The sequence below is a fragment of the Rutidosis leptorrhynchoides genome, chromosome 2, assembly GCF_046630445.1.
Source record: "Rutidosis leptorrhynchoides isolate AG116_Rl617_1_P2 chromosome 2, CSIRO_AGI_Rlap_v1, whole genome shotgun sequence".
Classification (NCBI taxonomy): domain Eukaryota; kingdom Viridiplantae; phylum Streptophyta; class Magnoliopsida; order Asterales; family Asteraceae; genus Rutidosis; species Rutidosis leptorrhynchoides.
Window position 1 is genome coordinate 694,460,405 of NC_092334.1, and position 26,480 is coordinate 694,486,884.

Below are 26,480 nucleotides of genomic sequence, written 5' to 3' on the forward strand. Positions count from 1 at the left end.
TTAAGGTGGATTAGTTAACATCCACCCGAACCACTATAAATCATTGTGTCTATGTTCTTTACATTACTTCATTTATCATTTTGGACATATACACTATACACATCAAGTTCGAATTGAGTTGGTTGATCAAAGTTAAATCGAATTTGGTGATCAACCGAAAAAGTGTTAAAAACGTATTAAGTAACTATTCAAACCCCCCCCCCCCTCCCCCCGCCCCCCAAGTTACTTACACACCATCTTAAGATTTTCCCTAAATTCTAATCATCAGTATCAACTAAAGAAGATTTATCTAGAACTATAAGACCATTGATGTAGCTACTCAAAATAACATAGTTGCAGATAAAAACAACATACTTTGGCTCCTTTACCACGAAATACTTTAACATTAAACATTACTCTTTTACCCTTGAAAGAAGGCTCACATATATTAGATATTAGATAAACATTATATTATCCCCTTTAGGTTGCATGTCACATAGCAATTCAAAGCTTAGCATACTTCTTTAAATTTTGAACAGCATTCACAGCATCGTTGGGCACGGGCAGGCCTGAAAGAAGAGTAACCCTTGACGACGATACAAGTGATCTGGTTTCCGAGTTAAGTGGATCAATCTTCCACATCTTCACCTCCCATACCTGCACAAAGTTACATTACAATTTTCTTCAGGTTATAGTATTCTCACAAAATGTTTCTAAGTTTGAACCTCCATAAATTGGAGTGGGAGCACTATTGTAAAACTCGTATTAATCAACAATTGCTCGATTTTTGGATATCGGTCAAAAATCGGTTAATATAGATTAATTTATCAACATCCAATTAACCGGTTAACATCCACTTAATCAGTCACCAAATTGATTAACTGGTCACATTAGGATTAGTCGGACAAAATCAATCCCGATGTGCCTAATATCGACCAATTACTCCCCGGACCCGATTATCGATTTTTAGCAAAAGGTTCGTAAACGATCATGTGATAATCAGTTAGGCCACGTAATTGAAGTAAAACTACTTGCATTCACCTGAGTACACTCAACAGTGAAAACCTTGCATGTTTAACCCTTTTATAGAGACGCAAAAGCAATGAAACAACATTAACCTGAACTGTTCTGCCAACTTGAACGGGTACGGCCTCAGAGAATACTAAATCGCCCAGATCAACACTCTTGATGTGATTAATGCTTAGTTGTAAACCGGCTACTCGTTTAAATCCTGACGCCATAACTGCTCCCATACTCGATAGCGCCTCTGCTATCAGCGCAGAAACGCCTCCATGTGACACCTTAAACGGCTGTTGCATTACAATTCCAAAAATTGATATTTTAAATCTAACATAGGGCAACCAATATGTGAATTATCATCAATCAGTAACGGAATAACATTAATTACCTGACAATTTTTTTCGGTGACACGAAGATGACCGGTGACCTTTTGCGGCGATAACTCATCGAGGCGAAATCCGATTGCATAAAGTGGCTCATCCAAAGTTTTTGGGTATATTGTTGATTTCGATTCCATAATCCCTAAAATTGTTGATTGTATCACAGTTGAATTGGCTTTATTGTTGATTACGGAGGTTAGACGGTTTATAATGGCAGCTCTAAAGCAGCCATCTCTCTTTTGCACATACAGGTGTACGCAATTGAAGAAATAAAAAGGAATATAAAGACTTTATTATGGGCCATAATAAATAAAATAAAATATATCTATATCTATACAATAATACAATAATACAATAATATATAATATATAATATAATAATATAAGAGAATAATAAAAATGAGCCGTGAAACTACGGGTATGCGTAAACAATAAAGTTAAATGATATGTTTTAGCATTTAAGCGAATGTAAATGTCAAAGTCTTATTGTTTATAGTACGCCAACAATTAGATAAAAAAAAAAACAAAAAAAAAAAAAACAAAACAAAAAGTAGCATTTGAATAAAAATGTGCATAAATAAAATAAAGTAAGAAAATATATTAAAAGTGAAAGCAAGTATAAGTTTGTTTATAAAATCACTCGAGTATGTAACATAAATAATAAATAATAGTAATCAGCACATTCAAATGTATATAAATAGATAATTGAGGACCGTAAATAACTCTAAAAATATTGGTGAACCAACATCTTTCTTACGATGACGCTTCTTAAGTGCATGATTGCTCATAAAAACAAAACATCCCATATCCACATTAATCAGCAGCCTGTTAATAATAAAACAAAATAAGTTTAGTGTATAGTTCGATGCTAAAGTTATATGCAAAAATTTGACGCAAAATTAATGATTATGATTTAAGTAAGTTTGAAAATGAATTAATAAAATCAACATTGACATGTATTATTTAAATATAAAACAATAATTTAAAAACAAACCTGTATGAAATTCTTATTATAAGCTTTGAAGAACTTATTAATAAACAACATTAGTTGTAGTATTGGAATCATTCATATCCTTGTCGCATATAAGTATCTTCAATCCGTTCTTATTCTTTACTCTAGAAATAGCAACGTATAACTGCCCATGAGTAAAAACTGGCTGGGGTAAAAATAAGCCAACTCGTGATAGCGATTGACCTTGACTTTTGTTAATGGTCATTGCAAAGCACATAGATACTGGAAACTGCTTTCTAGTGATCTTAAACGTTAATGTACTATCAGACGGACTCAATTTCAAGCCCAGAATCAGAGTTTCAATGCCAATATTCGTACCAGTTATAACTTGTTGGTCCCTTGATAACAACAGAAGTATTGTGGGGGGGGGGGGGGGGTGTGAATACAATTTCTTTTAATTAACTTAACAGTTAAACACGATTAGTATTCAAGCATGTAAATTAAATAGAGTCACAGGTAATTTTCAACGGTTATTCTTTATTGATTGAATCACAAAGAATCACAACTATCCTTGGCGGAATGATAGTTGGTTGATACAGATTACCTAGAATATAGCTAAGAGGTAAACTAAAAGATATTACACGTTTTTGACTCTAAATAAATAAACCCACACCACTAGTTGTTACAATAGTAGATACAACAATTTATAGTAGTCCTATTAATCATGTAATGGTTCTATTGTCCACTGGTACATAGGATGTCTGTACTTGTGGGGACAACTGCATCAGAGAGCATGCTCTCCTCTTTCCTCTTGGGTAGCTATTTGCAGGAACACCCCAATTCGGTTTGGCACCACTATTTGATTAAACAAATAGAATGTTGTGTTCCCTAGGTGTTGACAAAGTATAACCCATGTCTGCATATGCGTTAAACTTCTGCATTCCCACGTGGTCTTGTAAGGTCACTTGTCAGCCGCCGACGCGTGTCCTTTTCTGTTCAACTTTGTCTTTGACTTCTGTTGAATAGTACAATTGATGTAGACCACTCAGGAAACTACTATACTTATAATGGAGCATAGCTGTCATGTGTAGTAAGCTGCATTCCAGCTGTGTTGGTTCTTCATTGCTGAGACACTTGATATTCTTGAACTGCTGAGTACACATCCTGTGCTGATTGAAGAACACTGTCTACCTTGTGCTGATAGACTGAGCAGCAAACTACACTCAACACAGCAATATCTGCTGTCTATACATAAACAAACTTGTGCTGGCTCCACATAACATTTTAGTGCAAATAAATTACAGTTTGGTCATAATTAAATCCTTAATTATTTGGTCCTGTTATCATCTCATCAACCACTTCAGAATCAGTGGTTGAAGTAGCAATACCAGAGACAGTATGAGGAGTAGCAAAAATATCAGCAGTAGTTAACTCCTCATTAACAGTAAGGTCAGTGGAACCAGCAGCCACAATATCTCCAGTAGTACCAGCAGCAGTAGAGGCAACAGTACTAGCATCAGCACTACCAGTAGACAAATCAGTAGCACCAACACCAGTAGCAGAAGCAGAGAGCTCATTAGTAGAAACATTAACATCCTTTTCTTGCTCCTCCTCTGCCTGTTCATCTACCCTGCTAAGAACTGAAACAAAAGAACATTTTATGTTAACAACTGTAGAACCAAATAAATTTGACTCAACAATTGCATCTGTTGTTGGTCTCTGGGGACAGACTGGTGGTTTAGTCAGCCCTTTGATTGAGATAGAGTTAGGTGTCTGTAAGTGCAGCTGTGACTCTGCTGACTCATTAGCAACACATGTTGACCCAGATAGTGTAAGATTTCTGGCTGGTAATGATGAAGGAGTGAGACTCTTATCATGATCCACATAACATATTGGCTGTGTAGTATCCTGAGCTGGTTCAACACGATGAGGACCCAGCTCAAGTCTGCTTTGGGGGTCAGTTATGTGCTCTGCTGGTTGTACTGTCAGCAGAGGATATAGCATTAAGTTTAATTTAGAAAAATATGAAAGTGTTTGGTTAGAAGAGTATGGGTTGCTACTCTTCTTAACACTAGTTTTAAAACCAGTCAGCTTGGGAGCCAAGGTTATACCTTTAACTCCACTTTCATTTTTCAAGTCAGCAGATAAAATGTTTTCAATTAAGTTAGAATTATCTGCTGTTTGATCTAGAAACGCACCAGGTTCCATAGCCACATCCTTTGCAGGAGCAGCAGTTGAGACTGGTGCAATCTCCCCTGTGGTTTGCTTGGAGCCAGCCTTTGCACGTTTGGATTTGCATGTTACCAAGAAATAGATGAGCAACGGATTCCAATACTAGAATTGGGTAGTCAGTATATAAGACTAGGGCTGTTCTTTATTATCAGAGAGCACTAGATTCTAATACAACTACTGCTTTACCAATATGTGAGATGGTGGCTGTTCTAGTTGAGGTAGCTGGCTGCTTCCTACGCGTAGCTGGCTTATGCTGAGGACCCTCCCCCTCAGCTGGTGCAACACCAGAGGCAGTCGATTGGTGAACTCCACCCCGAGCAGCAAGATACTCGAGCATGCCTGTGTTAAACCAGTATATGGAGCAGCAGGCGCATCTTTTGGCATACCCCCTTGTTTTAGAGGCAGGTCGTATGATTTATCAGCAATCTGCTGGTAAGCTTCACCCAGCTCATTCTCAAAGACCAGGCTTAAGAACCTTGAAAATGGGATTAAATGTGTTCGTTTAGGTGCTTGCACCATCTCCCTTAGCCTCAAATAAATTTCCCCGGCATAATCAATGTTTCTGTTGAACAACAAACCATGACCAATTTTAAGCTCAAAATTTGCGAATAGTCGTGTGTTCAGGTGCATTAGCAGCCCTAACTAGATTTTGGTGGAGATTGAACAGTGGTCCTTGAACAACCTATTCCTCCGGTGCCGGTTGTGGTTGTTGATCAGGTTGTTGTACCGGTTGTTGTTGCTGTTGTTGTTCCTCTGGCTGGTTTTCAACATGTGGTGATTGTGGTTGGTCTGCCATTGATGATAGGTAAAGATGAAGATATGAAGTTGTGAAAGTTGGAAGATTGGAAGATTTTGAGAGAAAAGAGTGTGTGATTTTGAATAATATATAACCGAAGGTTATTATGGAAGATAAAACACTCTTTTATCCGTTCTGATTGGGTGAAAAAGTGCAGGAGAGAGAAAATGGAAACTGTCATCTGCAGGCGCATGGGCAGATGTGACAGACTGGCACATTTATAGGGGACACAGACTGTTGACATGACGTATATACAGCTTGAACACTCATACCTCCCATTCAGCATTAAATGCAGCAGGTTTTAATTCAAAATTGATTTAAAGACCACAAAATAAGTTTTGTATTAAATACAAAATACTTTGTTACATTTAATATGTCATGAATTTAATTTAAATCATTGGAAGTAAATGAGTTTCAGTTTTAAGGAATCATTTAATTTTGTGAGCTATTTATTATTTCATTTAAAACATTTTGAGTAACCAAAGTATAAAAGACCTTGTTGTGTTGAGTGTTTGACATGTAGGCAGTAAGTTAATAAATGTGACTTACTGGTTTGCCCTACATGTTGTAGAGCCAGCACACCAATAAAATTGTCTTTTTTTTAAAAGTTCAAGCATACCCAGCTCAGAGATGAGATAGTTAAAACGTTTCTCATCTAAGGGCTTTGTGAATAGATCTGCTAACTGCTGGTCTGTTGAAATAAAATGTAGCTCCACAACTCCTTTTAGAACATGATCCCTTATGAAATGATATCGAACGTCAATGTGCTTCGTCCTTGAATGCATCACATGATTGTTGGTGATAGCAATTGCACTTGTGTTGTCACAGTAGATTGGAGTCTTTGTAACATGAACACCATTAGCTGGCTTTGCATCCATAGTACTTGAGCAGTACAACTACCAGCAGAAACGTATTCTGCCTTAGCAGTAGATGTGGACACAGTATTTTACTTTTTGCTCGTCCAGCTGACTAGCCCACCACCCAGTAAATGGAAACCACCAGTAGTACTTTTCCTGTCTATTTTACACCGTGCGAAGTCAGCATCTGAATACCCAATTACCTCAAAATCCTGGTCTTTGGGATACCAAAGACCACGTTTAGCAGTACCTTTCAGATACCTAAATATCCTTTTTACTGCTAGCAAGTGTGACTCTTTAGGATCAGCTTGATGTGACGACCCGGAAATTTCTGACCAAATTTAAAATTGATCTTCATATAATTTCAACACGATAAGCAAAGTCTGTAATATTGAAGTCTAAGAAATTTTTAACTATGTTCATGTATTCATTTACCCTTTGACAAATCTCGACGATTCACGAACCATCGTTTGTAAATAAATATGTATATGTATATAAATGTAAGTAGATGTAGCATATTGAAAATTAAGATTGTGTGTATATTATAGTATATAAAAATGTATAACTATTAAATGGCATATATAGAAATTGAAACATACAAATTATTGTTATTAATATTATTATTTATACTATTACTATCATGAAGAATATTAATATCAGTATAATTAGTATTACTATTATTATCATTAACAATGTTATTATTATTATGATTAATGTCATTATTATTGTTATTAATTTTTACTATCATCAATAGTTACTAATGATATTAGTAATATTGTTATTAACCTTATTATTAATAATTATCATTATTCTTATTATTTATTTATATTATCATTATTATTAAATACCATTAAAGATTAATATCATTTTTATTATAAATATTACTTTGATTCTTAATCTTATTATTATCTATATTATTAATTATTAATAATAGTATTTTGTGCTTATAATATTAGTAACTATATTATTATTTAGTTTTACTTATAATTATTAATTTTACATAGATGATATATACAAATGCGTAGAATTAGTAGGAGATCACAACAAATCAGTTAAATACAAACTTGGTCGAATATTAAACTGATAAAGTATTCAATTCTATTAAATATCAACATCAAATTCTATCTACCCGTCCTTTATGTTTGTATAAGGTGTACCATTTGAAATCGAATCCACAAATGCAAACAAAGAACAATCAAATCACTTGTACTATCACCAAATATTTGATTACTGACTACATTAGACCATTCTGGATTATATTTTTAAAAATAAAAATAAAAATAAAAATTATAACAGATACAAACCACTGCTATTATTCGGAGTTAATAAACGAAAATTAAAACAATCAAACTTAAACTTCTTGTTACTCCTAAACTTAAACCTTCACCTACGGTCCACCATACACTACCCAATTTCCACCCATTGAATCGTAGATAACCATCACCACCACACCATGATCATCACCGGCAACCACCCTAATGCCACCCTAAACCCACTTATTTTTTTCGGTTATGTTTATGATCGTGAACCATGGCCCTCTTCAAACCTATTTCCATCGAACACCGCCTTGTATTTTCTGCTTTCCATCAAAACCTCCACAACCGTCACGCTACACCATCACAGCTTCAGTACCATCGTGGATCACCATAATCATCGCAAACCACCTTCTTGCCCTAAGAGACACCACTATCATCACTTTATTTTCTTCATTCTTCCTTCTCTTTTCTTTCTTTCGGTTTATGCTTTTTGTCCAAGATTCTCAAAAGCTAACTACACCTACAGCTATAACCGAACAAAAACCACCATCGTTTACTGCTGCAGCTGCATCTTACTTTTGTTTTATTTCTCGAAACCAAGCTGCTATGGTTGCTGTATCAAAACCACGACTTGCAACTCCACACACACACACACACACACACACACACACACACACACACATATATATATATATATATATATATATATATATATATATATATATATATATATATATATATATATATATATATATATATATATACTTTTCTTTCTTTTTCTTGCTCCTACTTTCCAATCATTTCCTAGTTAGTGGAGGAGTTGGTGGAGTTAAGGAAAAAGATCTATATTCATTTGTACCATGGCCGACACATTTCAACTTGCTTACAACAATTGGACAACTTGCAAATTAATGATTATATGGTCGTTGTTAAGTTCCCTCCATCAACTTCTGTTTGGTAATCGTCTATGAGACTTTACAGCTGCATATTAGGTTTGCTCTTACAAATTCTAAATACCTTAACACTTGTCGTGAATTTAATATGATAATAGGGCCGAGAATTATTAGTTGATTAGGTAGTGTTTTCTTTCCTTGCTAGATTGACTAAAGTAGCTAGTGGGCCGAGCTTCTAGGCTAATAACACCTTACGGTTTCTATTGAATAAACAAAGGAAGAAATGTTGATGAATGGATAACATGATATTATTTGATGAAAAGGAAAGATTGATTATGATTATGATCATAATGATGTTACATATAGTATGATGATGATGATGGTTACAGTTACCATGATGATAAAAGGGGATAATGAGACAATAATGTTAAAATATGTTATTCTCTTTACTGCTCGATCATGTTTCCTTTTCATTCAATCAACCACCGAATTGTTTCTTAGTGATTAGTGGGTTAGTGAATTGATAAAGTATGGTAGGGTACAAGAGTAGGTTTATAAAGGAAATATGATAATAATGTTATAAGGCATGATGATGTGTTAAACGATGTGTTCAACCGAATTTCTATTGATTTACGAATTCACTGTAACATGACGCCTGGTAACCTGTTGCAGATTCAATGGACATAGGATCAGGCTTGGGTTAAATGGATTTTGTTAAATGGGTTTCAAGTTTTAATATGTTGGGCTCATGTTAAATCCCACTTATGTTGTAACGTTAGAAGGATCAAAGGGAACATTAGAACAGAATTGAATAAGCGGTGCATTGGTTAGGTACGTTGATGTTAAGCTAGAGGTCTCAGGTTTGAGCCTGGACTATGGCACATTTTTTTAATAATAATAAGAAGAAGGACAGACGGGTAGAAGGGTTATATGGATTTTAATCAAGGATCATTTCAGAAAAATATGAAGCAGAGCATTGGTTAAGGGTCTTGTGTGTTATTCGAGAGGTCGCGAGTTCAAGCCTTGGCATGGGCATTTCTTTTTGGAAAACTGTTGGAAGGTAGTTTTCTATATTATTATTATTATTATTTTTATTAACATTACTATTATTTTTATCATTGCCAATATTATTTTTAGTATTATTATAATTAGAATTTTAATAAAAGAATGATACTTATATAAAAATATATTTTACATATATCCTAACCATACTAATATTACATATTGATAACATATCAACTAGATTATATATAATAGATAAACATATTCTAATATAATCATATATATATAAGAATATTAATTATTTAACTAAAATATATAAAATAGTTATAATTAAACTATTTATTAATATAACATACAAATTATGAAGTACATTAAAATTAATATATATAAAGCTTGTTTAATTGTTATTATATGTGTTAATATATACATAAATGATATAGGTTCGTGAATCCGAGGTCAACCCTACACTTGTTAAATGACGTCATATGTATTTTTACTACAAAATACAGTATGGTGAGTTTCATTTGCTCCCTTTTACTCTTTACGTTTTTGGGCTGAGAATACATGCAAATACTTTATTAACTGTTTTACAATATTTATATGCGTGAGTTTCATTTGCCTTTTTACCCTTTATATTTTTGGGCTGAGAATACATGCGCAATTTTTATAAATGTTTTACGAAATAGACACAAGTAATCGAAACTACATTATATGGTTGAATTATCGAAATCGAATATGCCCCTTTATATTAAGTCTGGTAATCTAAGAATTAGGGAACAGACACCCTAATTGACGCGAACTCTAAAGATAGATCTATCGGGCCCAACAAGCCCCATCCAAAGTACCGGATGCTTTAGTACTTCGAAATTTATATCATGTCCGAAGGAGGATCCAGGAATGATGGAGATATTCTTATATGCATATTGTGAATGTCGGTTACTAGGTGTTCAATCCATATGAATGATATTTTTGTCTCTATGCATGGGACGTATGTTTATGAGAAATGGAAATATGAAATCTTGTGGTCTATCAAAATGATGAATTTTATTGTTTATGTTAAACTAATGAACTCACCAACCTTTTGGTTGACACTTTAAAGCATGTTTATTCTCAGGTACGAAAGAAATCTTCCGCTGTGCATTTGCTCATCTTAAAGATATTACTTGGAGTCATTCATGACATATTTCAAAAGATGTTGCATTCGAGTCGTTGAGTTCATCAAGATTATTATTAAGTCAATTATAGTAGGATATATTACGAAATGGTATGCATGTTGTCAACTTTTGATGTAATGAAAGATTGTCTTTTCAAAAACGAATGCAATGTTTGTAAAATGTATCATATAGAGGTCAAGTACCTCGCGATGTAATCAACTGTTGTGAATCGTTTATAATTGATATGGACTTCGTTCGGATGGATTAGGACGGGTCTTCACAGTTGGTATCAGAGCGGTGGTCTTAGCGAACCAAGTCTGCATTAGTGTGTATAACTGATAAGTCGTTAGGATGCATTAGTGAGTCTGGACTTCGACCGTATCTGCATGTCAAAAGTTTTGCTTATCAATTCGTGTCGAAAATTACCTGCTTATCAATCTTAGGGAATCACTTGCTTATCATTCTTAGTCTAGACACATCATACTACAATGATTGCATGAATAGTGTATAGACAAAATTCATATCTTAGCGTATCTGTTATTGTTACCTTTGCCTGACAGATTCCGTAGATTCCTCGGTAACTTATGGGATTTTAGTATTATATATGCATATGTAAATTATGTATTGCAGAGTACTAATCTACATCCTATAATCTATTTCTTATCGAAAAATCCTTCATCTGATTGTATGAGATGAATCCCTCAACCAGTTCGAATTCCTCGAATTCCGACAACTATTCTGATATGAAGTTTCACCTAAGCTCCAAAAGCAGTGTTCTAGAATGAATCAACCAATTCATTTGATGGGATCGTAGCCTACTAAATCATTGGAGACGAAAAGAAGGCGATCCTTTCCATCAACCAAATTCACGTCTTGACGAAGAACCTGAAGTATTCACCGGCGAACCAATCCGAAACACTATGTTCGCCCTCATTACCCGAATATATTGCCATGATTATGTACTATCTCAAATTCAAAACCTTATTCATCCGCTCGTTTCGACCGACAATCATCCCGGAATAATATAAGAAGTCAACGAGCTTCGCGCCCGAGTTATAGCCTTGGAAAATATGGTGCAAAACATACCAGCTTCAGCAACATCACCGACACCAACAGTACCATCAATAACGACACCAGTACCATCAACAATCTATGCCTCAACATCTCATTATGTACCTCGAGCATAATCATCAATCTATGAATCGTTCTACATCATTTATCTTTATTCGACATGACGATTATATAATCTCTAATGTTTTAGAGATTATATATTCTTATTCTAACGGTAAATCAAATGAGTTTAATATCATATTGACTCATTAAATCCATGATTATATCTGAAGAAAATATATATGTATATATATTTTCATAAAGATTGTAATTAAAAATTCTTTTGAACAAACTGTTAATGGTGAAAATATTTTAACAGGTAGGTAATACCCGAGGAATATTTAAATTTCACATTAATAAGTTACACTGTATATTCTTCGAATCTGATTCAACAGTTATTCACTATCCTACTTACATCCACCGGTATCCGTATCCGTTCACCGCAGAATAACCATTTTCATTCAATTTTAAATTTGGATTTTGACCTATCAGAATCCAACAAGTCGCATAATGAAGAAAACATTTGATAAAATAAAATTTGTTAGAAACAAATGAATTAATTATGAGAAATTCTATTAAGAATCCACGCTAACAAAATCCTAGATAATTGTTCCTAGCTAACTGGTTACATTTTATTTATCGCAATTTAATTATCGCAATTTACATTCTCGCAATTTTATTTATTGTCATTTAATTTCTGTTATTTACTTTACGCACTTTATTTATCGTCATTTAATTTCTGTTATTTATTTTTATGCACTTTAAATATAGGGACACGTATACAAGGTTTTGACATATCATATCGACGCATATATATATATATATATATATATATATATATATATATATATATATATATATATATATATATATATATATATATATATATATATATATATATATATATATATTATTTAGAATAACCATAGACACTCTATATGCAGTAATGATAGAGTTCTCTATACAGGGTTGAAGTTGATTCTATAATAATATATATACTATGAGTTGTGATCAAGTCTGAGACGAATACGGGTCACAATACGTATTAATTAATTCAAATATTATATATTAAACTATATATGAAATATTGAATTGCTAATTGTGGACTATTAACTGTGGACTACCAACATTGGACAATCAAAATGAATTAAAATATTGACTATAACATATGAAATTAAACAATTCTTCAAATTGCCACTTGATTTCATCTTAAACCTCATTTGTATCTTGACGATTCCAATCTGCGTTCAAACCTTTCATGATTCTTGAAAACACCTCAATCGAGAGGATGAACCAACCGCACTTCATTTACGGAAGAAAAGATTGATGCATATAGTCATGCACCTGAAAATACTCGAAACCTGAGTAAACGTTTAACACATATCTGTGCTAGTTTCTTTGGCGTTATTATTAACGAAAATAACCTTGCAAATCCTGTTCGAGATAGCTAATTTTTTCACAACTCCAATAAATCAACTTCGACTTTTCATTCGAATTAGCCTTATTATAACCTTGATATATAAGTTTGCCTTCGTCTTCGTTACCGGGGAACCTTTTATATTCCATCATATTACCAACAGACGTACCAGCAACCCCGTTGTTCCTTGGCTTAAATCTCTCTGACAAATCATTATATTTATCTATTGAAGTCTCATCATGTACTCATCCGCATCTTGTAACAAGAATTGCCATACCAATTACCGGAAATCAGCAAATCTGTATTGTGAGTCTCGCAACGTTTCCACATCAACAGTTATATGTATCCATATAACATTTATCTCTTAGAATTATGATCTTCCACTCTGAAATTCTGAAAAGCACTCGGTCTACAAATCAATACTCTGAATGTTGAAAAAGCTGAATGAAGCAGCAGAAACCGTAGACAACCGTAAACGACCTTAATCATCAGAAGTTTGATGATAAAGAATAGTATGTTGGAAAAGCTCAGAAAAGCTGGAACTGGAAAACAGATTGAGCTAACCACGAAGGAGACCAAGGACAAATACAAGGACCATACCCTATATTCAAAGAATTCAGGTAATTCTGGATCCGTTGAAATCTTTAGAAAATATCTTGCTCCTAAGTCATGTTAAAATCTTGCGAAAAATCTTTCTCCATCAACCATCGAACTTAGAAATTCCAAAATATCATCATCAATATCTTCAATATTTCTGAGGATATTTTCATAAATATTCTCGTCCGAAATTATATACCTCTTCGTGCTTCCTGTGTTTCATTATATAGGAAACTTCTGAAAAATCTAAGTTTAATTTATGAATAAATTATGGAGAAATGTAAAGAAATTGATGCATGAATTAGTATAATATAATGACACTTGATCAACGTGATTATATTACAGTAAGTCATGTTGAGTTTCTAAATGGAACATGATGATTCACAGATTATAACGTCATCATGTGCCATGTTACATAACTCTTTCATTCAAATTAACTTCTGAACATATCAAGAAAATATATTCTTGATAGTTATATTCTCAGTGATTCTGGTAATTTGACAAATCAAATCGTGCTATTACGTTCTTTCTTGTTTAGAACATTAAGATCATTCGGAACTCCATATCTACAAATTCTGGACCAATACTTGCGAAAAGAAAACAAAAGCATGAAGCTCCGAAATAGAAAGGGGGTATAAATCGCAGCAAATAAGAGGGAGCATTAACTGTAGATGACAATGATTATAGGAGACAGAAGCAGGAACACCGAAATATAAGAGAAAATCTAAAGCCCAATAACAACACGGAGATTACAAACCGTGGATATTAATACGAATAACAATATAAAGACACGGTAGAATTAAGAATAGTATCATCCCAAGGTAATAGTAGAAGTAAACAGATTTTCTTGGTGGATGAATGTAAAGAAGGATGACAGAAATGATAATTAGGAAAGTATCAGGGATTAGAACGGGATTAAGCATTTTCACGATCTTTTGGATGTATGAACTAAGAAAGAAAGTATAGGAATGGTGAGGATAATGGAATGGAAGAGTTTAATTTATAGTGGAAATATCAGACAGAGTAATCGAAGCAGATCACCGTATTAATTGTAGAGATCCTAATTTCCTTATTCGCCGAAGAAATCAAATCTTTTAGATTTCGAAGATTTTCTTCAAATCTCTTGAATTCCGGAATTCAACCCTCTACGTCAAAAGTTAAGACACGCCTCATTTTCTAAATTCAACCATGACTAGTCAAAAGTTATGATGAAACTTGTCTTTCTCATTGCACTATTTAGTGATAACTTCATTCATGCTCTTCGAATAATCGAATTATTTTATCTGTATTATTCAATATTGATAAAACTCTATTTATCAGCTAATATTCGTCATGAAAATATTCCTATTGTTAGCCATGACCACCTCACTCAAATTTCGGGACGAAATTTCTTTAACGGGTAGGTACTGTGACGACCCGGGAATTTCCGACCAAATTTAAACTTGATCTTCATATAATTTCGACACGATAAGCAAAGTCTGTAATATTGAAGTCTAAGAAATTTTGAACTATGTTCATGTATTCATTTACCCTTTGACAAATTCCGACGATTCACGAACCATCGTTTGTAAATAAATATGTATATGTATATAAATGTAAGTAGATGTAACATATTGAAAATTAAGATTGTGTGTATATTATAGTATATAAAAATGTATAACTATTAAATGGCATATATAGAAATTGAAACATACAAATTATTGTTATTAATATTATTATTTATACTATTACTATCATGAAGAATATTAATATCAGTATAATTAGTATTACTATTATTATCATTAACAATGTTATTATTATTATGATTAATGTCATTATTATTGTTATTAATTTTTACTATCATCAATAGTTACTAATGATATTAGTAATATTGTTATTAACCTTATTATTAATAATTATCATTATTCTTATTATTTATTTATATTATCATTATTATTAAATACCATTAAAGATTAATATCATTTTTATTATAAATATTACTTTGATTCTTAATCTTATTATTATCTATATTATTAATAATAGTAGTTTGTGCTTATAATATTAGTAACTATATTATTATTTAGTTTTACTTATAATTATTAATTTTACATAGATGATATATACAAATGCGTAGAATCAGTAGGAGATCACAACAAATCAGTTAAATACAAACTTGGTCGAATATTAAACTGATAAAGTATTCAATTCTATTAAATATCAACATCAAATTCTATCTACCCGTCCTTTATGTTTGTATAAGGTGTACCATTTGAAATCGAATCCACAAATGCAAACAAAGAACAATCAAATCACTTGTACTATCACCAAATATTTGATTACTGACTACATTAGACCATTCTGGATTATATTTTTAAAAATAAAAATAAAAATAAAAATTATAACAGATACAAACCACTGCTATTATTCGGAGTTAATAAATGAAAATTAAAAGAATCAAACTTAAACTTCTTGTTACTCCTAAACTTAAACCTTCACCTACGGTCCACCATACACTACCCAATTTCCACCCATTGAACCGTAGATAACCATCACCACCACACCATGATCATCACCGGCTACCACCCTAATGCCACCCTAAACCCACTTATTTTTTTTCGGTTATGTTTATGATCGTGAACCATGGCCCTCTTCAAACCTATTTCCATCGAACACCGCCTTGTATTTTCTGCTTTCCATCAAAACCTCCACAACCGTCACACTACACCATCACAGCTTCAGTACCATCGTGGATCACCATAATCATCGCAAACCACCTTCTTGCCCTAACAAACACCACTATCATCACTTTATTTTCTTCATTCTTCCTTCTCTTTTCTTTCTTTCGGTTTATGCTTTTTGTCCAATATATATATATATATATATATATATATATATATATATATATATATATATATATATATATATATATATATACTTTTCTTTCTTTTTCTTGCTCCTACTTTCCAATCATTTCCTAGTTAGTGGAGGAGTTGGTGGAGTTAAGGAAAAAGATCTATATTCATTTGTACCATGGCCGACACATTTCAACTTGCTTACAACAATTGGACAACTTGCAAATTAATGATTATATGGTCGCTGTTAAGTTCCCTTCATCAACTTCTGTTTGGTAATCGTCTATGAGACTTTACAGCTGCATATTAGGTTTGCTCTTACAAATTCTAAATACCTTAACACTTGTCGTGAATTTAATATGATAATAGGGCCGAGAATTATTAGTTGATTAGGTAGTGTTTTCTTGTCCTTGCTAGATTGACTAAAGTAGCTAGTGGGCCGAGCTTCTAGGCTAATAACACCTTACGGTTTCTATTGAATAAACAAAGGAAGAAATGGTGATGAATGGATAACATGATATTATTTGATGAAAAGGAAAGATTGATTTTGATTATGATCATAATGATGTTACATATAGTATGATGATGATGATGGTTACGGTTACCATGATGATAAAAGGGGATAATGAGACAATAATGTTAAAATATGTTATTCTCTTTACTTCTCGATCATGTTTCCTTTTCATTCAATCAACCACCGAATTGTTTCTTAGTGATTAGTGGGTTAGTGAATTGATAAAGTATGGTAAGGTACAAGAGTAGGTTTATAAAGGAAATATGACAATAATGTTATAAGGCATGATGATGTGTTAAACGATGTGTTCAACCGAATTTCTATTGATTTGCGAATTCACTGCAACATGACGCCTGGTAACCTGTTGCAGATTCAATGGACATAGGATCGGGCTTGGGTTAAATTGATTTTGTTAAATGGGTTTCAAGTTTTAATATGTTGGGCTCATGTTAAATCCCACTTATGTTGTAACGTTAGAAGGATCAAAGGGAACATTAGAACAAAATTGAATAAGCAGTGCATTGGTTAGGTACATTGATGTTAAGCTAGAGGTCTCAGGTTTGAGCCTGGACTATGGCACATTTTTTAATAATAATAAGAAGAAGGACAGACGGGTAGAAGGGTTATATGGATTTTAATCAAGGATCATTTCAGAAAAATATGAAGCAGAGCATTGGTTAAGGGTCTTGTGTGTTATTCGAGAGGTCGCGAGTTCAAGCCTTGGCATGGGCATTTCTTTTTGGAAAACTGTTGGAAGGTAGTTTTCTATATTATTATTATTATTATTTTTATTAACATTACTATTATTTTTATCATTGCCAATATTATTTTTAGTATTATTATAATTAGAATTTTAATAAAAAAATGATACTTATATAAAAATATATTTTACATATATCCTAACCATACTAATATTACATATTGATAACATATCAACTAGATTATATATAATAGATAAACATATTCTAATATAATCATATATATAAGAATATTAATTATTTTACTAAAATATATAAAATAGTTATAATTAAACTATTTATTAATATAACATACAAATTATGAAGTACATTAAAATTAATATATATAAAGCTTGTTTAATTGTTATTATATGTGTTAATATATATATATATATATATATATATATATATATATATATATATATATATATATATATATATATATATATATATATATATATATATATAAATGATATAGGTTCGTGAATTCGAGGTCAACCCTACACTAGTTAAATGACGTCATATGTATTTTTACTACAAAATACAGTATGGTGAGTTTCATTTGCTCCCTTTTACTCTTTACGTTTTTGGGCTGAGAATACATGCAAATACTTTATTAACTGTTTTACAATATTTATATGCGTGAGTTTCATTTGCCTTTTTACCCTTTATATTTTTGGGCTGAGAATACATGCGCAATTTTTATAAATGTTTTATGAAATAGACACAAGTAATCGAAACTACATTATATGGTTGAATTATCAAAATCGAATATGCCCCTTTTTATTAAGTCTGGTAATCTAAGAATTAGGGAACAGACACCCTAATTGACGCGAACTCTAAAGATAGATCTATCGGGCCCAACAAGCCCCATCCAAAGTACCGGATGCTTTAGTACTTCGAAATTTATATCATGTCCGAAGGAGGATCCCAGAATGATGGGGATATTCTTATATGCATATTGTGAATGTCGGTTATCAGGTGTTCAATCCATATGAATGATATTTTTGTCTCTATGCATGGGACGTATGTTTATGAGAAATGGAAATATGAAATCTTGTGGTCTATCAAAATGATGAATTTTATTGTTTATGTTAAACTAATGAACTCACCAACCTTTTGGTTGACACTTTAAAGCATGTTTATTCTCAGGTACGAAAGAAATCTTCCGCTGTGCATTTGCTTATCTTAAAGATATTACTTGGAGTCATTCATGACATATTTCAAAAGATGTTGCATTCGAGTCGTTGAGTTCATCAAGATTATTATTAAGTCAATTATAGTAGGATATATTACGAAATGGTATGCATGTTGTCAACTTTTGATGTAATGAAAGATTGTCTTTTCAAAAACGAATGCAATGTTTGTAAAATGTATCATATAGAGGTCAAGTACCTCGCGATGTAATCAACTGTTGTGAATCGTTTATAATTGATATGGACTTCTACCGGATGGATTAGGACGGGTCTTCACACTTGATATCTGGCACAGAGACATGTGGCAAACATAATATCTGGTCTGCTGGCTGTAAGATAAAGTAGGGATCCAATCATACCTCTATATTCAGTGATATTGACTGGTTCACCATTGGGATCAGCATCTATTTTAATATATGCTGCCATTGGGGTCCCTATATCCTTTAAACAGGTCAGACCATATTTCTTTAACATATCTTTGATATATTTATCCTGACTTATAAAAATTCCATCATCAAGTTATTTAATTTGCAATCCCAAAAAGTATTGCAAATCTCTTTGTAAGCTCATTTCATATGTCTTTGACATAAGTTTTGAAAAATCTTGACAATGTTTCTCATTTTTAGATCCATAAATAATATCATCCACATATATCTGTACCAGCAAGAGATCACCATCTGTCTCTTTTGAGAACAGAGTGGTATCAATTGTTCCAACTTTAAAACCTATACCAGTGAGATACACATGAAGTGTCTCATACCATGCTCTTGGTGCCTGTTTGAGGTCATAAAGAGATTTGTCTAGCTTGTAGACATGGTCTGGATATTTACTGCTTACAAAACCAGGAGGCTGTTTGACATAAACTTCTTCTTGCAGCTTTCCATTTAGAAATGCAGATTTAACATCCATCTGGAATACCCTAAAGTTCATCTTAGCAGCATATGCCAAGAACAATCTGATAGCTTCCATCCTAGTCACTGGAGCATATGTCTCTCCATAATTCAATCCTTCTTCCTGTTTGAAACCTTGAGCTATCAATCTAGCTTTGTTTCTGATCACAATCCCATCTTCATCCATCTTGTTCTTGAAAACCCACTTGGTACCAATGATCTTCTTAGTTTCATCATCAAGTTTAGGTACCAATGTCCAAACCTTATTCCTATCAAACTGGGAGATCTCTTCTTGCATAGCTCCTGCCCAGCTTGGATCTTTGATTGCTTCATCAGGACATGTAGGTTCAATGGTAGACACAAAATTTACATGCATACAAAAGTTGCTGGTTGCATGTCTTCTTGTTTTAACGCCACTAGCCAGATTACCAATAACTTGCTCAATTGGATGCTCTTTTGTCCATCTAGTGTTATGAACAGGTGAGCTTGTAGTGGAACACACAGCATCTTGATCATCAGCTGGTTCAAAGGTATGAGCAGCAGTTGGAGACAGCTGTTCATTATTAATGTAACCAGTACCAGCTTGTAATCCTTCAGAACCAGTAGACCTATGCTCAAGTTGTAGGACTTCAGTAGAGCCAATAGGTCCACTTGGTTTAGACATAGATAGAACAGAGTGTTCCATCTCATCATCAAAGAACCCAGCAACATGGATTGGTGAGGGATTTGCAGCTGGTTCTTCTTCATTATCAAGAGCTTGCTGAGTAGGCTCTTCAAACAATAACTCTTCATCTTCTTGACTGGGAGATGAAGCTGGGGCAGTTTCATCAAATGTAACATTAATTGATTCTTCAAAACAACCCCTTCTTTTATTGAAAACCCTAAATGCCTTTGACATGTTGGAATATCCCAAGAATATACCTTTATCAGCCTTAGCATCAAACTTGCCTAGCTGATCCCTATTGTTTAGAATGAAACAGGGAGTGCCAAATACATGAAGAAATGAAATTGAGGGTCTTCTTCCTTTGAGAACTTCATAAGAAGTTTTCTGATGTCTTTTCACTATTAAAGATCTATTCTGGGTAAAACATGCAGTGTTCACAGCTTCTGCCCAATATGAATTTTTCAGCCCAGACTCAGCTAACATAGATCTTGCTGCTTCAATGAGAGTTTTGTTTCTTCTTTCTGCAACACCATTCTGTTGAGGTGTTCTCACAGCAGAAAAGTTCCGTGAAATACCTTTGTCAGCACAAAATTCTTCTAATGTAGCAATTCTGAATTCTGTACCATGATCACTTCTTAGCTGTTTCACCAGTTGCCCATTTAAAAGCTCCATTCTTTTGATAAAATTGATAATTTCATCAGCAGCTTCACTCTTTTACTTTAAAAAGAATACCCAGGTGTATCTGGAATATTCATCAACAATAACCAGTGTATACTTCTTCCCACTACAGCTGGCCACATTAACAGGACCAAATAGATCCATATGAAGTAAATGAAATGGTTTCTCAACAGATGAGATTTGCTTTGATTTGAATGAGGCATGGTGATGTTTTCCCTTTTCACAGCCAGGACACAATCTATCCTTTACATAAGACATAGTGGGTAGCTCAGACACCAAAATTCTACTGGATAATTTGAGAATGTCTTTGAAGTTGAGATGTGAGAGTCTCTTGTGCCATAACCACTTCAGGTTGTCTGCTGCCTTTGAATAGAAACAAGTATCAGTTGTTGTGACTGTTGTGTTCATGTCAATTTGATACATGTTTTCATGATGTTTTTCAGTCAGCAGTGGCTTCTCTATCTTATAAAAAATAGTGCCAATTTTTCTTCTGAATTGGACTATCTTATTCTTACTTGTCAGTTGGCTTATGCTGAGTAAATTATGTTTAAGCCCAACGACATATGCAAAATTTGAGAACGTGACATTCCCATTTGTCAAAGTACCAAAACCCTTTGTGTAACCCAACGAATTATCTCTATACGAAACAACTGGACCATTCTTTTCTTGATAGTCCATCAGCAGGGACTTACATCCAGTCATATGTCTCGAACAACTACTATCGATATACCAGATTTGCTTGTTTTGAATGCCCTGCACAGTAGCTAAGAGATTAGTTCTTTTTGGGAACCCATCCAAGGATGGGTTCTGGAAGGGTCATCTTTGATGATCTCTTCCTGTCTGCTGGTTTGCTTGAAGAAGCAGCAGCAGATGGGGTTAGGGTTAGAGTACACCGGTTGGCTAAGTGAAACTTGCTGCCACATTTGTAGCATTTTCTCACATTTGGTATCAGTGACTGGTTATACACTGAGTAAATGGGTGCAGTAAGATCGGGTCGACTTTTGGTTACTACCTCAATTAGCTGGTCAAGCTTGACTGTCATAATCTCAGTGATAGACAGCTCATCATTAGAGTCACTTTTGCTTTTCCCTTAAGCGCAGATTTCTTCTTAGAACCAGTACCATAGTCATGGCGTATTGCTTTGCCTTTATCACTTGACGAGCCAGCGTGGGAAGCTACTGGCTTGTCTACTGAAGCTGATGAGCTAGAAGAAGTTTTACCTGCTGCCTTGGACTTGCCAGTATTTCGTTTGACTAGCTTGTCTACAGCTACTGGTTGACCAGTAAGTTTGTCATCAGCTGGCTCAGCACAATTGGAACTCGAACACGAAGGGGAATCAATTGGTTTAATTTTTCTTAGATTATTTTCAGTGATTTCCCTTTTAATACGTCTTTCTTTTGGAGTCATGTAGTAGATGCTTGGGGGGTCAGTAGTCTCATCAATTGAGGTACTGGCTTCTCTTGCTCTAACTTCATCCTCCAAAATCTCTTTCATGGCAGGTGGTGTGGACACATCAGGTCTAACAAACTTATTTGTCAAGACCTTTTTATCCTTAACTATCTTGGCAAAAGTATTTGGCAAGACAACTTCAGGATCAGTTTCAAGAATTGGGTCCATGAAAGTAACTTCTGCAATAGCAGCAGCATAGTACCAGCAAAGAAAGCTTCAACTTGGGCAGGCACATACTCGTTAACACACTTGGCTGTGCGTTGAGCAGATGTACACCACGAAGCGACAACCTTTTTAAGATTATCCAGCTGGTTCTTAACTTCTGCTGCCTCAACGTGAAGAGACTTTAAAGCAAAGTTTTGGTTTTCAAGTTTGGAAATATCATCTTTTAAGATTTTAATTTCATCATTTTTGCTTTTAAGTTTCTCATTTAAAGATTTGTTTTCAGTTTTCAAAACTTCTTCACGTTTGCTGCCTCTACATAAGTCAACTCTTAGGTAGTCAAACATTTCGGCTTTTTCATTATCAGTATAAGTTCGAAAATTATCAAACTTATACATCATTTCAGTTTTCCATTGAGGTGAATCTTTTTTCTGATCAGCTTCCCTCATATCAGCCAAAAACTTACTACCACTATCATCCTCATCAGACTCCTTGACCTCCTTGGCCATTAAACACAGCTTTTTACCAGAAGCATAACCAGCACCATCATCATCAGTATCACTATCAGAGGATGACGACGAGCTGGTTTCATCCCAATCATGATGCTCAGCAACTAGAACCTTTTCTGGCTTTTTACCCTTCTTATCAGTCTTAGCACTTTCCTTCATCTGAGCTTTCATAGCTTTGTACTTGTTCTTGTACTTATCAGCTTTTGAGAAAGAGTTAGCATGTGAAGTTGAAGGTTTCTTTGACATGCATTCAACAGCAAAATGTCCAACCTTCCTACAATTATAACACTCAGATTTAGGACCCTTGACTGACTTGCTGCTATACCTAGCACTCGGTTTCTTACTCCCTTTATATGACTTGCTGGTTCTATTACGATTGAACCTTTTGAACTGCCTAGCCAGCAAAGCCATACCTTCAGCAAACCCTTCTACATCACTTTCATCATCACTGCTTTCTTCAGACCCAGTACCACTATCCACATCACTCTCAGCTGTCTCTTCTTCTGCCAACAACTTTTGAACCAGTAAAGCCTTTTGAGCTTTCTTTTTAGCAGCTGCAATAAGAGCAGTATCATCTGTCTTAGAAGATTTTGAAGTGGTAGGGGCAGACATAAAGTTTTCTTTCAAGTTAAGTTCAAATTTAGCCTCTGCTTTCTCATGGTTCCATAGTGAACTGTAGAGAGAAGACATGTTAAAGTTCTTTAAGGTCTGAGTGGTTCTTAAAGGGTCAGTAACAGATTTCCATTTAGTAGGCAGTGAATCAATGAATTTATTTACTTGTTCAAATTTAGTATAGGTGACATTCAAAGTGATCAGGTCTACAATCAAGGAGTTAAACCTAATAAAGGTTTGCTTAAGGGTTTCATTCTTGTAGGCAAAGAACATTTCATATTCTCTTTTCAAAGTAATCATTCTGTTCTGCCTTACTTCTCCCATACCCTCATAGGTGATATCTAGATAGTCCAACATAAGCTTGGCACTTGCTTTTCCCCTAATCAGTTTGAACAGTGGGTTAGGCAAAGTTATAGCTAATAGAGTTCTGATTTTAGGGTCAAGTCCAACATGACGTTTATCTTCAGCATCCCATTTAGAAGGAATGAGAATAACCTCTCTGCCAGGAACAGTAGGAGTGTCAGCTGTAGCTGGAGCACTACCAATAGTCTCAGTGGGAACAAATGGACCATCTGTGGCAATACCAGGCATGAGTGGGTCAATAGACTCAAGGTGAAACATGAATCTTGCCTTCTAAATTTCATACTCATCTTCATCAAATTTGGGTGGTCTATTGGATGAGCCATTTTCAAGGTAAGCTGTATTTGAATATGCAGTCATGAGAGAATTCAGATCCAAGATATTAATTATCAAGACGGAAGCTCTGATACCAGTTGTTGGTCCCTTGATAACAACAGGAGTATTGTAGGGGGAATACAATTTCTTTTAATTAACTTAACAGTTAAACACGATTAGTATTCAAGCATGTAAATTAAATAGAGTCACAGGTAATTTTCAACGATTATTCTTTATTGATTGAATCACAAAGAATCACAACTATCCTTCGCGGAATGATAGTTGGTTGATACAGATTACCTAGAATATAGCTAAGAGGTAAACTAAAAGCTATTACAAGTTTTTGACTCTAAATAAATAAACCCACACCACTAGTTGTTACAATAGTGAACACAACAATTTATAGTAGTCCTATTAACCGTGTAATGGTTCTATTGTCCACTGGTACATAGGATGTCTGTACTTGTGGGGACAACTGCATCATAGAGCATGCTCTCCTTTTTCCTCTTTGGTAGCTATTTGCAAGAACACCCCAATTCGGTTTGGCACCACTATTTGATTAAACAAATAGAATGTTGTGTTCCCTAGGTGTTGACAAAGTATAACCCATGTCTGCACATGCGTTAAACTTCTGCATTCCCACGTGATCTTGTAAGATCACTTGTCAGCCGCCGACGCGTGTCCTTTTCTGTTCAACTTTGTCTTTGACTTCTGTTGAATAGTACAATTGATGTAGACCACTCGAGAAACTACTATGCTTATAATGGAGCATAGCTGTCTTGTGTAGTAAGCTGCATTCCAGCTGTGCTGGTTCTTCATTGTTGAGACACTTGATATTCTTGAACTGCTGAGTACACATCCTGTGCTGATTGAAGAACACTGTCTACCTTGTGCTGGTAGACTGAGCAGCAAACTACACTCGACACAGCAATATCTGCTGTCTATACATAAACAAACTTGTGATGGCTGCACATAACATTTTAGTGCAAATAAATTACAGTTTTGTCATAATTAAATCCTTAATTATTTTGGGGTCTCAACATAACTCTAACTGTTATCAACGATTTTTCAAGCTTAATAACCCTTAGTCTAGTACCATTACACAAGCCATTAGGTTATTCAATGTTTCTTAGTAACATGATCGGAACACCAACTTTTTGAACCAACTTGTGTTTCGAAATACCTGAAAACTTAAGGATGTTTAAGAATTCTAGAGATTGCATCCCACGATCACCTGTCATAGAGTTGTCAGAAGCATCGACACCATCACAACTCAAGTAAGTAAATTCTTCACCCGGGACAAGTTGTAACAAACGATCATTAATCGTATCTACATGTTCATGAGTAGGAGCAAGAATAGTTCTCTCTTGAAAATATGTATTCTCATATAGATTATTAATCAGTTCCGGGTAAGTTGACTCTATAATAGAGTTAATTGGGTCGTCTGACTGTTTGATTAGAAACTCGTCTAGTATGGTGATTTCAACATCTCCATCATTTGGTCCTCCAACAGTTCCATTGCCCACATCTAGAATCCATTTTGCAAATTCTTTAATGTCTTCCATTTCATATGTGTTGAATCCGGTTTGTAGCCTCATGTTGATAGTCAGCTTCAACACTTTAATATAATACCATATATAGGATGAGTTCAAAGAAGCATTCACGATGTCTTGTCGGCTACCTTTAGGAACCGGAAGTATTTGTCTAAAGTCTCCACCAAAAACCACCACTTTTCCTCCAAAGACTTTATCCTTATTCTCAGGTAACGTTTGACGCATTACATCTCTAAGTGTCATGTCAAGAGCTTCAAAACAATGTTTATGTATCATTGGAGCTTCGTCCCATATTATTAAAGAAGATTTTCTCATCAAATCTGGCAAGTTGACTGTTAACATCAATAGAACAAACAGAATCCTCAT

General features: G+C 34.1%; 2 protein-coding genes across 3 annotated transcripts; both read right to left on the minus strand.

Moving 5' to 3' along the window:
* Positions 1-406: 406 nt before the first annotated feature.
* Positions 407-1,652, minus strand: LOC139894079 (1,4-dihydroxy-2-naphthoyl-CoA thioesterase 1-like). 2 transcript variants are annotated; one of them, XM_071877277.1, is made up of 3 exons: positions 1,388-1,652; positions 1,021-1,289; positions 407-636 (listed from the first exon to the last, which is right to left on the minus strand). In XM_071877277.1, the coding sequence occupies exons 1-3, from the start codon at positions 1,514-1,516 to the stop codon at positions 624-626; spliced, it is 411 nt and encodes a 136-aa protein (XP_071733378.1). In that variant the 5' UTR covers positions 1,517-1,652; the 3' UTR covers positions 407-623. The 2 variants fall into 2 exon arrangements, with proteins under 2 accessions (XP_071733378.1, XP_071733377.1); XM_071877276.1 differs by having other exon boundaries at positions 1,098-1,289; positions 1,388-1,650.
* Positions 1,653-2,409: 757 nt separating this feature from the next.
* LOC139890393 (uncharacterized) lies at positions 2,410-26,480 on the minus strand. Its single transcript, XM_071873278.1, has 3 exons — positions 25,699-26,480; positions 3,726-3,852; positions 2,410-2,634 (listed from the first exon to the last, which is right to left on the minus strand). The coding sequence occupies exons 1-3, from the start codon at positions 26,478-26,480 to the stop codon at positions 2,410-2,412; spliced, it is 1,134 nt and encodes a 377-aa protein (XP_071729379.1).